Here is a 14,715-nt window from a genome sequence, read left to right on the forward strand (position 1 = left end):
TACTTTGGATGAGGGCAAGGCTGATGATTTCAAATGCTCCTCTTTCAAATATAGATTCGATATGATCAAAACAATACACCAGAAGTCCTTGTAATCTTTTCTTGGCTTTAAGTGTTCATCACCAACAACAAGCCCTATTTCCCCATGTTCCAAGAACAGCTCACATTTGAGCGAAAGAAATGCTGCCATGGCAACAGGATGTAGTCACACAATGTTGCCATAGAGTCTCCCTATTAGTAGACCACACCTTCCCATAATCACTTTACTTCAGCCAGTCTTTGAACAAATTGGGTCCACAGATAGAAACATGCTGAAAACAGTAGGCATTGAATTTAGAGTCAAACTGTACATCTCTGACAAAATAATAAAGGGGAAATGTTATCAACAAGAGACAGACATATACGCACTAAAATAATGCAATCAGTAAAGCTTCCTTCATAATGTCGTCAATTTTTTATAAAGGATCAAGAATCATATTTTGTTTTTCATTGTTAAGAATTGTCATACTCATGCAGGTGGTAATTAGAGAGAAGCTAGGGAAAGCTTCTTCATTAACAGTAAAGCCATACTTTTTATATTTAACGAGGAGAGGGGAAAAGTCAAAACGATATCACGGGAGTGTGAGGGGAAGATCTGCTCAAAATTAACAGGTTCAGCAAATAAAACTGGTGATTATAAAAGCATTCATGGTCATGGTTATGACATACAATCTTATACATACACATGGAAAACTGTTGACTGGGTTTCGCAGTATGCTATATAACACAACTGCAAAATGTAGAGTCTACCAATAGGTAATAATGAATAATCCACACACACTGGTGGTACAATCATACAGACAGACAAAATAAAGTGGATTTCCTAGAAATGTTGCATTTTGAAACCACAGCCATTGTTCTAACTGAAGCATACCCATTTCGACAAGGACACATGAACTGCATCAATCAACGTAACACGAGGATGACATGACAAAAACACTCATTAATATCGATGAAGTACGATGCATCACAGTAGCAATGTCACACAACAACAAAACATGTTGACCCTCGCATCGAAACGGTACATTAACATCACCAACAGCACATTGAGCAAAGTACGACAGTATGACAATACACTTACCAAAATCTACTTGCTCTTTTCAAAACATTCCTCCGTAACGATTAGATTTTGTTCGAGCGGTCAAAAGACACACACTAGAAAACAGCAGAAAATTCACGCTGGGGTACAAGATATACTCCCTATAATCACACAGGAAGGGGGGAACAAGAATCAACATATATAAATCAAGGATTTGTCACATACGTAAACAACATTGTTAAGATGCATGATACCAAATGGCTGTGGGAAGAAAGTGAGAGAGGGGGGGGGGGCGGGATTTCCGAGATTAGGCCACGCCTACCTTGTATCCTGGAGACGATGTCCCCCTTGACCATGCTCATAGTGACCGGCATGGACACCGCCCAGGGGGGAATGATGAGCTCGCGGATCGGCCCCATGTCACACTCCTTCTGTAGAGACTTGTGGCAGCCTGAATGTGCCTGCAAGAGTCAGATGTCAAAAGGATGATAAAAATTCAAAATCAAAATTTCATACACTGTATATGTCATACATTTCGTGGGCATTTTTATTTTCACAAATTTTGCAAAGTCAGTTGCTATTCGTTAACTAAAAACATGTGAAGGTATCAACTCTTATCCCGACATGAATATGATGGATACACATATTTCATAATTATGCACTAGTGCGCAGCACACACTGCATGAACAAGATTCATGATACATCTTGATCACAAATTGAACCATCCCAAAATTGTTGGGATGTGCCTACTTGTTTTAAAAAAAAAAGAGACAAGATAGACTTGCTGAATTGTATGGTGTATAGAGTAACCAAAGTTCATGCAGATGTGCACATCTTGATAAATATTTCCTAAATTTTATAAACAACAAGGTGCTATCCTCACTGCTTTCAGAGGGCAACAAACTGAAGGGCAACTAAACTTTAAACTGCTGAGTGAGGAAACTGAGCTGGAACTTAAATTGCCTGTTCAAGTCATGGTGCCCTTGCCCAAGTGCCCCATTTAGGCAATGGGGGGAAACTTGTTTGTAATATTACCACTAACCCTTTCGGTGTCAGGATCTTGTGGTGAGTACAACATTATGAGTTGTTGGGGGGGGGGGTTTGTTGTTGTTTTTTTGTGCCAATCGGCACTCAAGGCACAAAAAGGATTCATAAGGTTTGGCAAATTTTCATTTGGCTTTGTTTTGCTTTGGGTATTTTTTTTTTTTTTTTTTGGTTGGGCTCTTTTCTTTTTTATTATTTGTTGCTTGGTTTTGTTTTTTGTTTTTTTTAATTGTTGGTTGGGTTTGTTTCTTTTTTATTATTTGTTCATAAGTTTGCTTTTTGACTTAGATACGTCAGTCAACTAATGATTCACTCGTTCATAAATAAGATCTGCTTATGAATTTAATAATTACTTCCTCACAGTTGAAATGAATGCAAAGAAAATATCTACTTCAGAGTGTACATTTCATCTGAGAATCATGTTACACATGACATGTGTGAGTAATTTCTTCCTATTGTAATCATCTTGTAAATGCTGATTCGGTGTTAGTACTTCCGCTCTTCTTCAGTACAGTATAAGAGAAGCAGGAGCCAGCGTAATGAGACATACATGTAGGTGTACTGGGTAAAACTTGAAATCTTATGCAAACTGCCTGGATGACAACATGGACTTACAACTTTAAGGGGCTGTACAGTTCTGGTTGAGGTGAGGATTTTAATAGCCTTTAACGTTTCGCGAGATATTCAGAAACCATTCTATGAGATGTCAAAGAGCATGCAATTCTAAGGGGTATCAAATGTTTATTTGACGAAAATCGGTTCTGAAATGGCTGAGATATCCAAAAACAAGGTGAAACAAAGAGAACCTAATAAAAGGCATGGCCTGTCGCCTTTTATTATTATCACTTTTTTTGATATCTCAGCCATTTGAAAACCGATTTTCATCAAAAAACGTTGAATTCTTCTTAAAATTACATGCTCTTTCATATTTCATAAGAGGTTTCTCATTATCTCAATTAGGAATGTGTATCCTTACCTCAACCAGTACTGTACAGTCCCTTTAAGTGTCGAGAAACAGACAGGGGGAAAAAAAAGTGGCTTAACAGAAATAGGTTCATCATGACATGCAGCGACCACTCTCTGACGCCAGATTATATTTGTACGATTAGCCACACTCTCAGACCACATCCTTGTCAATGCTGTCTGAAGGTAAAATAAGAGGATACCAATACCACAAGGAGGACTTCCTCCAAAGGTGTTAAAACCATTCTCCACAGAGCCCCATTGCCCCCCCCCCTCCCCCCACCCAACCAACCAACTCAGGATGCACAAGTAGTATTCAGTAAAATCACATCCAAAAGGCATACATAGAGCATAATACAAACCATATTCTTCCTCTATATAAACCCTGGAATACCTTGATGACACACACATCTAATAATCTCTTTAGAAGCAAGATCTAAATCTATCTACTCATTTACAGGTTCTCTTTCTCTCTCTCCTCTCTATCTCTATCTTTATCTCTCTTTACACACACATGCACATCATATATCACCTTCCCTAAACAATAAATAAATAAAAAAAAACCTAAAAGATACACAATGCACATGAGTTCTGTGCAAGAATGCATCATACCGATGTATGAATTAATGTTTCAAAAGTACATCTGATACAAAGACGTCCAAATATATAAAACATTATGGTAAAACACATACGTTGTGTATATTACATGCACATACATGTACACTATGAACACAAATTGCAAGTGTATCAAATTTATGTACTATAACTGAGCACACAAAAATACACACTATAGTAAGTGCATGATTCACACACAATACCCTTTCTAAATATATCTAACAATTGTTATTCTGATTCCTTTCTCTTTCTCGTATTTTCTCATCGCTATCCCCCCCCCCCCCATGATGCATCTATTCTGTAACCCTCTCCTTACGCCCAATAAGGAGCCACACACACCATCATGCCTGTCTCTGAGGCAATTTTCGGCAGCTGAAAATAGCTGCACGGAGGGATCATGAAGTGTGGCCTTGTGACAAAACACACACACACACACACACACACACACAGACACCACATGTACATGCACAATGGGGGGAAATGGAGCTTTGCAGATCCAGGGGAAGATTTCAATAAAGGCGGTGTGGGAAGTACAGGAGGGGAGTTGAAAAAAGCGTGAGGGACGGAAATAGAGGGGGAGTTGGAGCTTGACCGAATGTGAGAGGGAAGACGGACAAAGGAGGACGCGAGGGAGGGAATCTGCTTTCGATTTTACACGGACATCCACGCATTGTGGTGGCATGAAGAAGTTTCGCTCCATCGTCACGGGCAGGGCGGCTATGGTTTCTCTCTGCCGTTGCCACGGCAACCATAATGATGAAGCGATGTCTCCATTTATCTTCTTTTACGACTATTCACTCCCCCCCCCCCCCCTTTCACTTGGCTAACTGAATTTTTCATCTGGAAACTGGGTGCGATGGTATAACTTTTTACTTGAACAGCTCCTAATATACGAGTACAGCTATAGTTGATGCTTGCTGTTTCTGAGACATCACACACGCTTTGGCAAAGAGAATTCATTTGCTAATGAGAGTATTAAATATAAAAGTAGGATACAAGATAAGTTTAAATTTAACTGGTGTTCAATGCATATAATGTAGACAAGAACTTTCATGTGCATTTTGATTTCATGAATCTTGGCGCTCGCAAAATTCATGAAATTAAAATGCACGCAAACACTCCTCGTTTTACAGTAAGCAATGTCAGTGGTAGAGCATGCGCTTGAATGGAATACAGTTAAAAATGTTAAGGAGATCAAATTGTCTCCCTACAAAGGTCATGTGTCTCCTTAATAAAGTAATTAGAGCATTATACATATAATATCCCCCTAAAGCTGGATCCAGAAATATATGAACAATATCCATATTATCTTGTATTAGCAAAACTAATGTACAGTTATTATACATTAGTATGGTATCTTATCAATGTCATCCAGATTGTTACTGTTATACCATTCATCAACAATCTTCACTGCCATTGGGGAGATCATTGTCATTACCACCGTAACTGTACACGTAGATCATCATTTATCATTATGATTTCTTTACGTACCCTTCTTCTCAGCATTATCATCGGCATCATTATCTACACTGGGGAGTCTGGCACATGCTCCTTCATTTCCAAACAGTGAATACTGAGGGTACCAGTATCTCATTTGATTATCTGATGCTTTGTTTTTACACTGTCAACAGCTATCAAAGCGGTCCTCTTTTCACATGTTTCTGTGAATGGACTCACACAGCTAGTGTTTGTTTGTGTACGATTTGAAATATGTGGATTTGTAGGCATGTCTGCAAGAAGAAATCTCTGAAAACTTGAGGGGGGCAGTGAACAGGTTATAAAATTACTTTATGAAGTACGGCTTGATGAACTTCAAAGAAAAATCAACATTTGCAAGCATGCGAATGAAGAATACACACAGATTGAGAGACATGATTTCCTGGTATTGTGTCACACCTTCAATACTAATCACTAGTATCAGAAGGGAAATGTATTTTTTACTTCCTGCCTCGTGCTAGGTATCAAGAGTCATCATCGCATTCTCGAGTAAGAATATGCAATTCAACATTTTCTTTCAGCCGATGCATTGCCCATTGTTCCTGGACAATGTTTGCGATGATCTGATGGTAACACTAGATCGAAGTACTCTCTTTAGCACTTCAAACACGTTATTGGCTTCTTACATCCCGATTACATTCCACACAATGCACATTAGAGAGCACTCAAAACTGTTCTGATCTCCGCTCTCACAGTGATCACATAATTTCCTGTGAACATCAATGTATGCCTAATATCACACTAACCTTTGATAGCACACAGTGAGATCCAAAATGTAAAAATCCTACTCTTTTTCTGCTACATACTCACAGGTGCATAGGATCTGTTTCCTGTCACTAAAATAACTGCACAGTGACAACCCTTTCCATATTTCCAATACATTAACCTTTAGCAACTGAAGATTCTGTACATAATGGCCTATGGTTCCCTGGACGGTACAGCAATATTGCTCTCATTTCGACAACTTTCAAAACGATGGAAACTATTTCACTGCATGCTTATTTTTGTCTATTATAAGTTATGTTTATTAGAAAACCTACAAAGACTTTACCAAGAGAATGGTTTGTCACAGAAGTAATTCTGACGGGGGTACCTTTGTAGACCTTTGACCTCTTTAAAATAACATAATTATATTTTTTATATCATATGAAAACAAAAAATGGTACAGAAAGAAAATATTAAAATACAGACAAACAAACAAACAGACGGGTAGTTTGGGGCATTTTAGGGATCAACAAGACAGTCCATTTTGGGCATTTCGGTGACTAATTGATTAACCAAATGCAAGACCACGCAATAGGAATATTGGCATATAACGTCTCTCATGCTGTCATTTTAATACGTTGTAGCAAGTTTCCTGCTTAAAAGAACAGAACTTTGCAAAAGTAATAACATCAAGATATTTGAGGAGGTTTTAGATTTTCTTGCACAAACTACTCTGATTAGCAAAATCATAAACATGCAACTGGGCAAAATTTACACATTTACCATATCACAGTCCTTTCAATCTACCCATAATTGCTTTCAGTCACTCCACATCTGTTTTTGTTTCAAATCTTTTTTTATACTGTGGTGTTAGACCAGTTGTATGCGTGATTAAAATTAATATCTTCTTTCATTTTCATATCATTCATGTCTTTCTCGATTCTTCCATCCTTTCTCTATTATTCATCCAGATTGGATCATACCCCCTCACCTACCTACAGTACCCCCCCCCCAAACCTTTCGGTCAACCTCTCTCATCCAATCCAATCCGCCCCAAGATCCAAATGTCCCCACTCTGTCTTCACAGCCGACTTACACCCGTGAGTCGCATTGCCAATTTGAGCAGGGCTAAAAATAGCTCGGGCTGCCGATCAAGTGCAAATTGTGCATGGTGCATGCGCACCCCCACCCCCCCCCCCCCCCCCCCCCGACACACACAGGGTATCCGCTGCAACGGAGGCACACCAGCCGAAGAAACCAAGCACAGGAGATCATCAGCATCGTCGTGCCTTTTATATACTGCTGGGGGAAATGGTTTTTTGGGGTGCTTGCCAATGGTTTGTGTGGCAGAATTGTGTGCAGTGGGTTTTCAACAAGGCGCAGTATGTATGATAAAAACTCAAACTGAGAGAGATGGGGAGAAAGCAATGGAGAAGGGCTCATGAACACCTAATACACTACAAATACCACTTTTCACATCTGGGATTTAACATGCTGTCCTATGATCTGCTTTCATATGACTTGCCAACTTTTGTGGGGTTTTTTTTTGGCAAACCAAACAGTTCTTCTTCATTAAAGTTGCCTCCCATCCTTCCATTCTTCCACATCCCTTTTGTTCTTTCTTTCCTCACCTAAACCAATTTCAATCAACATCTCATACTTTCCTTCACTCTATCCTTCAATCCCGCCTTAATTCTTCTAGGGGTACATTTATCTAAAAGTATTCTGAGGCAGAATCATGATCCTAAACATGTTTGAGGCATTTTTGGGCGATAGATAAACGCAACCGTGTTTTCAAACACGTTTAGAAATGCCAATTTGAAACTCATTTACAATCACAATTGCCATTCTGCGAGTAGATTAATGCCATGCCGTTTTGAAACACGTTTATATCTCCAAGCTGCCAAAGTCACCTTCCAGCTGTTTCCGGTCGCGTAGAAAAGTGTGCGCCATTTGTGTTCTCTACCCATTATTTGAGAATGATGAAAGCATTTCTGATGGTACGCAGTTGACCTCGGTTTCTCGTGTTAAACGGCGCAAAGCAGCTGTACAGGGACAAATCTTAAATCGCGATGATGATGGCTAGATAAACGTGGCACCCCAAGAATCGCGTTTCAAACCACGTTCGCAAACACGCCATTCGAAATGCGTTCGGAAATATGATTCTCTCTCTCGAGTTAGATAAACGCAGCCTCAACTTTTTTGCTCTCTTCTTCTCTATCCTCTGCATTCTCCTCCAGTTTCATCATCATCTTCTCTCCCTCTTTCTCCACCTCTTCTACTCTCTCTCTTTCTCTTTTACCCTCTCTCCATGTCTCTCTCTCTCTCTCTCTTTACCTATCTATCTCTCCCTCTCTATTTATCTATCTCTCCCTCTGTTACCTTCTATTTCTCTTCCATCTCTACCCTCTCATGAGGTCAGCCAAACTATTTTAATGAATCTGCTAAGGTCACTCTGGCAGAGAGCAGGGATTACAGTGATATAGCTAAACGACATATTACGTCTGTAGGCTTTGGCCCTGTCTTGACCCACTCGGTAATCATCATGATGATAATATGTATTATTTAAAAAAACAAAAACAAACAGCGGGGCCTCCTTCATATGATCATATATGCCAGGGAAAAAATAAAATATAAGGAGGGCACAATTTCTAATGATCATACAAGCCAGGGAATTAGGTCATAAGTGTCAGAAGGCAGCCTGTCCAACAAGCTGGGAGAAAATGGAACATGTCTACACACTGGCGGTTAACCTGCATAATCCTATATCTGGCCATGCTCAGCATCTTCATGCAGGTTGAGAAATAGAAGTTGACTTTTTTATAAAATATGCATTTCAAAATTTGCAGGTATTTTCTCTTTCTATGAAATTCTGAAAAGACAAACATGAGTAATGAAATAGTGCAACATGAATGAATTGCTCTCTTGAGTTTCTTCCCTTTCCTCTTTGTTTTTCTTGATTGGTGGCCTTCGATTCGTCAATATCATATCACCTGCAAGAATCAAACAAGGAGACTTTTTTTTTAATTCATCAACATCTGGTATCTTCACCAGTCAGCCCAATTATCTCCACATTACAGGATTTTGATCTGTATAACATTACTGTATATGCCATACATATAGCAAGTCTAATGCAGCTGTCATTTGTATGACGCACCTCTTGACCCCCGGGAAAGGTGCGTCATGGTCGCGTCAAGTACCACCAATTTGATGACGCGTGGTACCGTCACGGGAGCAAAATGTCCGTCACAATACTGACCCATTATGGGCGTCATAGTCGGTCATTTAACCAGAGTGTGTCAAAAGGTTCGTTAATAGGACCGTCATGTAATTTTGCGAGGCTTCTTGCATGGTATCCCTCCGTAACAAAATAACACAAACTCGCGATCGCGAGCCGGCCGAATTCACCGGCTCGATCCTGAAAACGCGAAAATGACACAATTTTCATTCAGTTTTATTATAACATACTGATACTCACTTCATTCTCGTATGTCTTCTTTTTCTATCTGATGTCAAACTAAAGGTCTTTTCAGAAAGTTTGAGCACAAATTCGCTCCAAAACCACACTACAAAACACGATTTGTGATTAAAATCATCACATACAGCCCGCGGCATCGCGAAGCTCGCTATCCTTCAATCGCATTCACTGTAGTGTGCGTAGCATCGACCGTCGACCGTGGAATCTGCAGCAAAACCACGTGCGTGATGTGGACCATGTGGTACATGTATACAGTACAGGCGCAGGCGTACATACGTACGTATGTACAGAAGACGAGGCATGACAGAGGCCAGGCCGCAAAAACACATACAAACGATATTTATGGAACTACTGAGAGTCTATTAAAACCTATTAACTTAAAATAGTAAATTCTACTTAAACACTTAAACCATATAAACCATGTACCTAACTTGGGGTTTAATAAGGTTCGTGTTTAAATAGTCAGCTTTGGGCTTCAATCAGGGAGGTCACCTCCCTGCTTCAATCAAGCTGTTTTCGAATCGGGGAAGGGGAGGCGGCGGGAGGTTACGGAAAAAATACCGTGGCCAGGCCGTAGTTTCGCGAAACTAGATAGTTCGAGGACATGCCATAGCAACGTGCATATCAAAACACGCGTTTCTATGGGATGTCCATGAACTAGGGAACGGTTTTGAGAAATTCGAAGTCATTCGAAGTTGAAGTGGTTTTTTCCTACGCATTTTTGTTGTTGTTGTTGTTGTTCATATCTCAAAATTTCGATTTCTTAATTTTTTCAACTGGTATTTGGGAGTCTTGTAATATATTTAAAATGTTGATAGAAATTTCTGAATAATATATTCAGAAAGTACGCCTAGGCGCCTACTGTTTGGATAAACGGTAAACATGCAGTCTACGTTCCATACGAAGAAATCATTACGTCTTTCACGAGGAAAAACATACAAAACAAACAAAAAACACCTAAAAAGAATGTTGATAGCCAAAACTTTGATAAGTAATAAGCAGTTATGATGAGCGTGAACTGAAATTAATTGTCATGATTTTACTGTCTAACCAGGTGATGACTGCATCTCATTGAACCTACTCGTAGTGAATTTCTCTGGGCATACGAGGCCTTTTAAGTATTTCTGTGATTGCATTTTTAATTGACTGATTAATCGATTTTTTTTTTTTATTGTTCAGGGAACATGAGATATTCAATCACTAGTACACTATTCGACTGTTTGATGTTTCCTACTATGTCCCAAAAGAAAGGCTATAGAATCACGATATCTTTGCAATGATTCCTTTAATTCAACTAATGAGCTGGTTCTTCGATCGATATTTCCAGGATATTTACACGCTGTTTATTCAAGTGCGCGCATTCTTTCGTCTGGCACGCACCTGGGTGTGGCACCTGCTTTTGTGGAAATTTCCACAAAGGGAGAGGGGTGGGGTGTCAAGTTTCTTCGAGCCGAAGAGACTGCATGTAAAACAATCTCTTCGCTCTAATTTATTGTCATTCGTGCTTTCCCCTTTATTCTTTGCTGATATTGAACATTTAGATTTAACTTTATGAAGGTTGGTAGCACGTGGTTCTATTTTGTTGTGAGGTGTATGTAATTTCTTTTTTTTTTACCATTCTTGGGAAGGAAAAGAAGAGTAAGGGGGAAAGAAGAATAAGAGGGAAAGTGAAATGAAACGAACGGCACGTACGCTCAGCATTCACAGTAAGCCGTCTTTTTACACCAGCATAGTTATCATCATCACCATCAGACATCACTCAGACCATTTTAGCCTTTTCCTATCAACATTAAGAAACACGCATAGTCCCTCGAGATAAACACCTACGAAAATAAATAACAAATACAAAGTATCAACACCTCCCAACAACACAAATATTTAGAAAATACAACAACACACAGCACACTAAAGCGGCTGGTATCAAACTTCGTCGCTTCGATTCGAAAAAGTATTGCAGCAAAGCGGAGAAATCGCCGTTACGAAAATAGCAGTGCGAGACACTTGAAAGAATTACGTCAAATACTTCAAAGTATAAAGGGAACGGATAAAGTGATATAAAATGGAAGAAATCGTACCAAACGAGGTGTGAGAAACGGCAGTGGAGAACGGTAAGTTTTAGTAGTAGGCTTAGGCCCTAGCAAAAAGTTTACAGCACCGAAAGCTACGCGAAAATAAATACACATTGGAAACTCGGTATTGCGACGAGATCCTTAGGATCAAGTCAATAAACGATACAAAACAAAGGAAATCAATTCATTTTGACCGGAAAATAGTTTGTTATAAGTATTCTGTTATATGAGATCTCCTTTGATAGGCCTAAATACATCGAGTTTCCACGATACTCGGGAAAGAAAGTTCGAACGCTTTTCACCTGCACATACTGCAGTGCACATCAATACACGAACAGAAACTCACCTCTTCCTTGCAGAAAAATAATGCAATAACGTTACAAAAAAGCACACACAACACTCTAAAAATCATTTCGTACTTGGGAGGCAAGCAAGGGACAAGCGGATGAAGAAGAAGAGAAAAAGAAGCAGACATTGCACAACGGAACGCTTCTATGTATACCCCGACTCAAATCGAAACAGGGTATACTGAAGTGTAGTGGCAGCTGGCTACAGTGTGCAGCAGCAGCTAGCTAAGCTACACTCACGCTCCCCAGCCGCCCACACATGGGGATACAGTACCATGGCGATCGGTGTACACAGTTCGCAGGCAGCGAATTGCGTGAGCGCACACTTATCTATGATCATTCAGAGCTCTGCAGCATTCCAGTATGGTACGTACCGCGAATAACATGTGCGTCAAGGGTCAGTCATTTTCACGAAGAGGTGCGTCACCATTTTGACTGGTTAATGCGTCAATGTCTCATAGAGGTGTGTCACTTTTTGTGACGGAGGGTACGTCATGGTACCTAAAAGGTATGACGCACATTGGTACTTTGACGCACCTATCCCGGGGGTCAAGAGGTGCGTCATACAAATGACAGCTGCATAATATTTGTGTGTGTGAACAAATAGGGACTTCCAACAATTTTGTGAGTGGTTAAATTTTGGATTTCCTTGAGGAAAAGGCTTTGACGTTTTCGCATACAAGCCCAAATGATTAATCCAATCACGTGGGATGTTTTCGCCTAAACAAACAACATCATTAAGGATGATAAAGTGGACATGGGCATTAAAATCGAAAATGAAACTTACCGTTGCCCAGCACCATTCGCACTTCATACTGGCTAGACACTCATGGGTTGCACAAGACTTTTTGCATACAAGACATCGACTGTTGGTTGGTAGATTACCTTCCCTCCAATGGTGATGTACCATAATTTTATTCTGTGGAAGAAAAATATGAGACATCACTTCAGTTGATACTTCTTCTAATTCATAAATAAACTATTAAAAAACAAAATACATGTATATCTTGTTTGCCCTCTGCGATGGAAAAGAAAAAAAGTAGTTCTATGTCTTATAGGGAATAGACACATCAAGACAAAATTTTCATAGATTCTACTGTATTTTCTTAGGGAGAAATTCAGCCATGTGCGTATTCAGTGAATGCAGTATTATTAGAAGATAACATATATCACGAAAAAACTAAAAATCTGTGCAAAAGTTATGAATTCTAACACTTTTGTGAAATCAACGTGCTGCCATTGCAGAATAACACGACCATAACAATTTCTGATGTCAAAAGAAGTGAAAAAGTGTAACAGAAATGTGATGAAAATTTGCTATATTTTCATTATTTTAGCAAATTGAGAGAACAAATAATCTAACTTCTTCTAAAGGCAGGGGGAATGATATTATCTTAAACATACATCAGTAACAAGCCAGAGGAGGGTATAATTTCAAATTTCAAATTGAATTTTAGGATGATACTTCTCAAGTACATATTCATATACTCAATGTATATTTAATATATATTATGTATCTAGCCTTGTCCTCTTGTAATGAGATATTACAACTAATCTGGATTATAAATGCCTGCAGATGAAATTCCCCTTGAATAAAGCAGATCACAATAAATGCACCGTTCATCCAATACAGCGAACACATATCCTTGATACCATTCCATCAAATATCATTAACTTGGTCATTCTCATTGCCATCTGGTCTGTAGATGATGTACAATATGTAGGTAGCTAGCTCTATATAAGATGGATGTATTCACTGGGTTAACAGGGTGATATCATTTCAGATAGTTTAGATATTTATCAAGAAATAAACAGTCTGTGTGTTTGTATCTTATGCAGTGTTATCATGGCCAATAAAGTATAATGTAATATAACCATTTGCAAATGTAACAATATGTTCACACTTTACATTATATATTGTACATGTATGTGTATATGCAATACGTACATACAGATAGCAAAAGAGAGTGAGATAGAAGGTTCTCCTCCTCGAATGAACCTACATGTATGTGAAAGGAATAATTCAAGAGTAAGGGGAGAATACTAGAATATTCCATTCAATTGGAAAGTTGCTATCGATGAGCAATGAAGATATATTCCATTTTACCCAATATGTCTAAAGAAATACAATTTGGAGTATGTTGCCAACTATCAAAAAGGCATAAAGGTGAAGACAAAAAGATATGCTAGAAAAGCTCCTAAAGACATTGATTATACTTATCCAACTACAAGTATGCATACCAGAATGTCTGCACGTACTCAAGTATACAATGGTAGTTGTGGGAAAGCTTCATAGAAAATATACAAAATAAGCAGATACTTACTATATCTCTACTCTCGTCATAGTCCAAGAAGCGGATGCAGTTGCTAACAACAAAATCTAAACAGCCAAGATGTGTGTAGTATTCACAAGCTGAGAGAGGAATATACAACAACAAAAAAAAAGAAAGCATATTATGACATACTTGTTTGACTTAAAAAAAAAAATACATTGAAGATCATTAAAGCTTTGACTACCTTACGAGTTTACCAGGAGAGGTGCAAAATCACTGATAAGTCACTACTTTCTGTTATATATTACCAGTTGATTATGAGCAAAGTTTGCATTCCTGTGTTTATCTTGGGTCATTGCAACAAAACATTTTTAATAAAGGAAAAATAAAAAAAGGGAACTGGCCAAAGAGAAATACTTAAAACCTACAACCTTACTGAATGTACTTTTGTATGGCAAGTATATAATGAAGCTTTGCAAATAATTCTAGTAGGACCATCTCTAGGGTCATGTGTTTGGGAAAAGACAACCAAAAAAAAAAAAAATAGCAGTACATTTATATTTTGTCATCCCTCATTACTCCTGCACCAAACTGGAAATATGATGCAAGATAATCTTGTCAGATATCAAATCTATCACGCATATTGT

At 38.7% G+C, this 14,715-nt stretch overlaps 1 protein-coding gene across 1 annotated transcript in view; it reads right to left on the minus strand.

Annotated features, from left to right (window-relative positions):
* LOC140239433 (diacylglycerol kinase theta-like) overlaps positions 1–14,715 on the minus strand; it is a 120,529-nt gene that overhangs the window by 41,530 nt on the left and 64,284 nt on the right. The window contains exons 4-6 of the mRNA XM_072319272.1: positions 14,120–14,208; positions 12,583–12,714; positions 1,400–1,538 (exon numbers count right to left, since the gene is read on the minus strand). Coding sequence (XP_072175373.1) covers positions 1,400–1,538; positions 12,583–12,714; positions 14,120–14,208 — 360 coding nt within the window. The remainder of the gene's footprint in view (positions 1–1,399; positions 1,539–12,582; positions 12,715–14,119; positions 14,209–14,715) is intronic.

Source organism: Diadema setosum, chromosome 16 (genome assembly GCF_964275005.1).
Source record: "Diadema setosum chromosome 16, eeDiaSeto1, whole genome shotgun sequence".
In the NCBI taxonomy this organism is placed as follows: domain Eukaryota; kingdom Metazoa; phylum Echinodermata; class Echinoidea; order Diadematoida; family Diadematidae; genus Diadema; species Diadema setosum.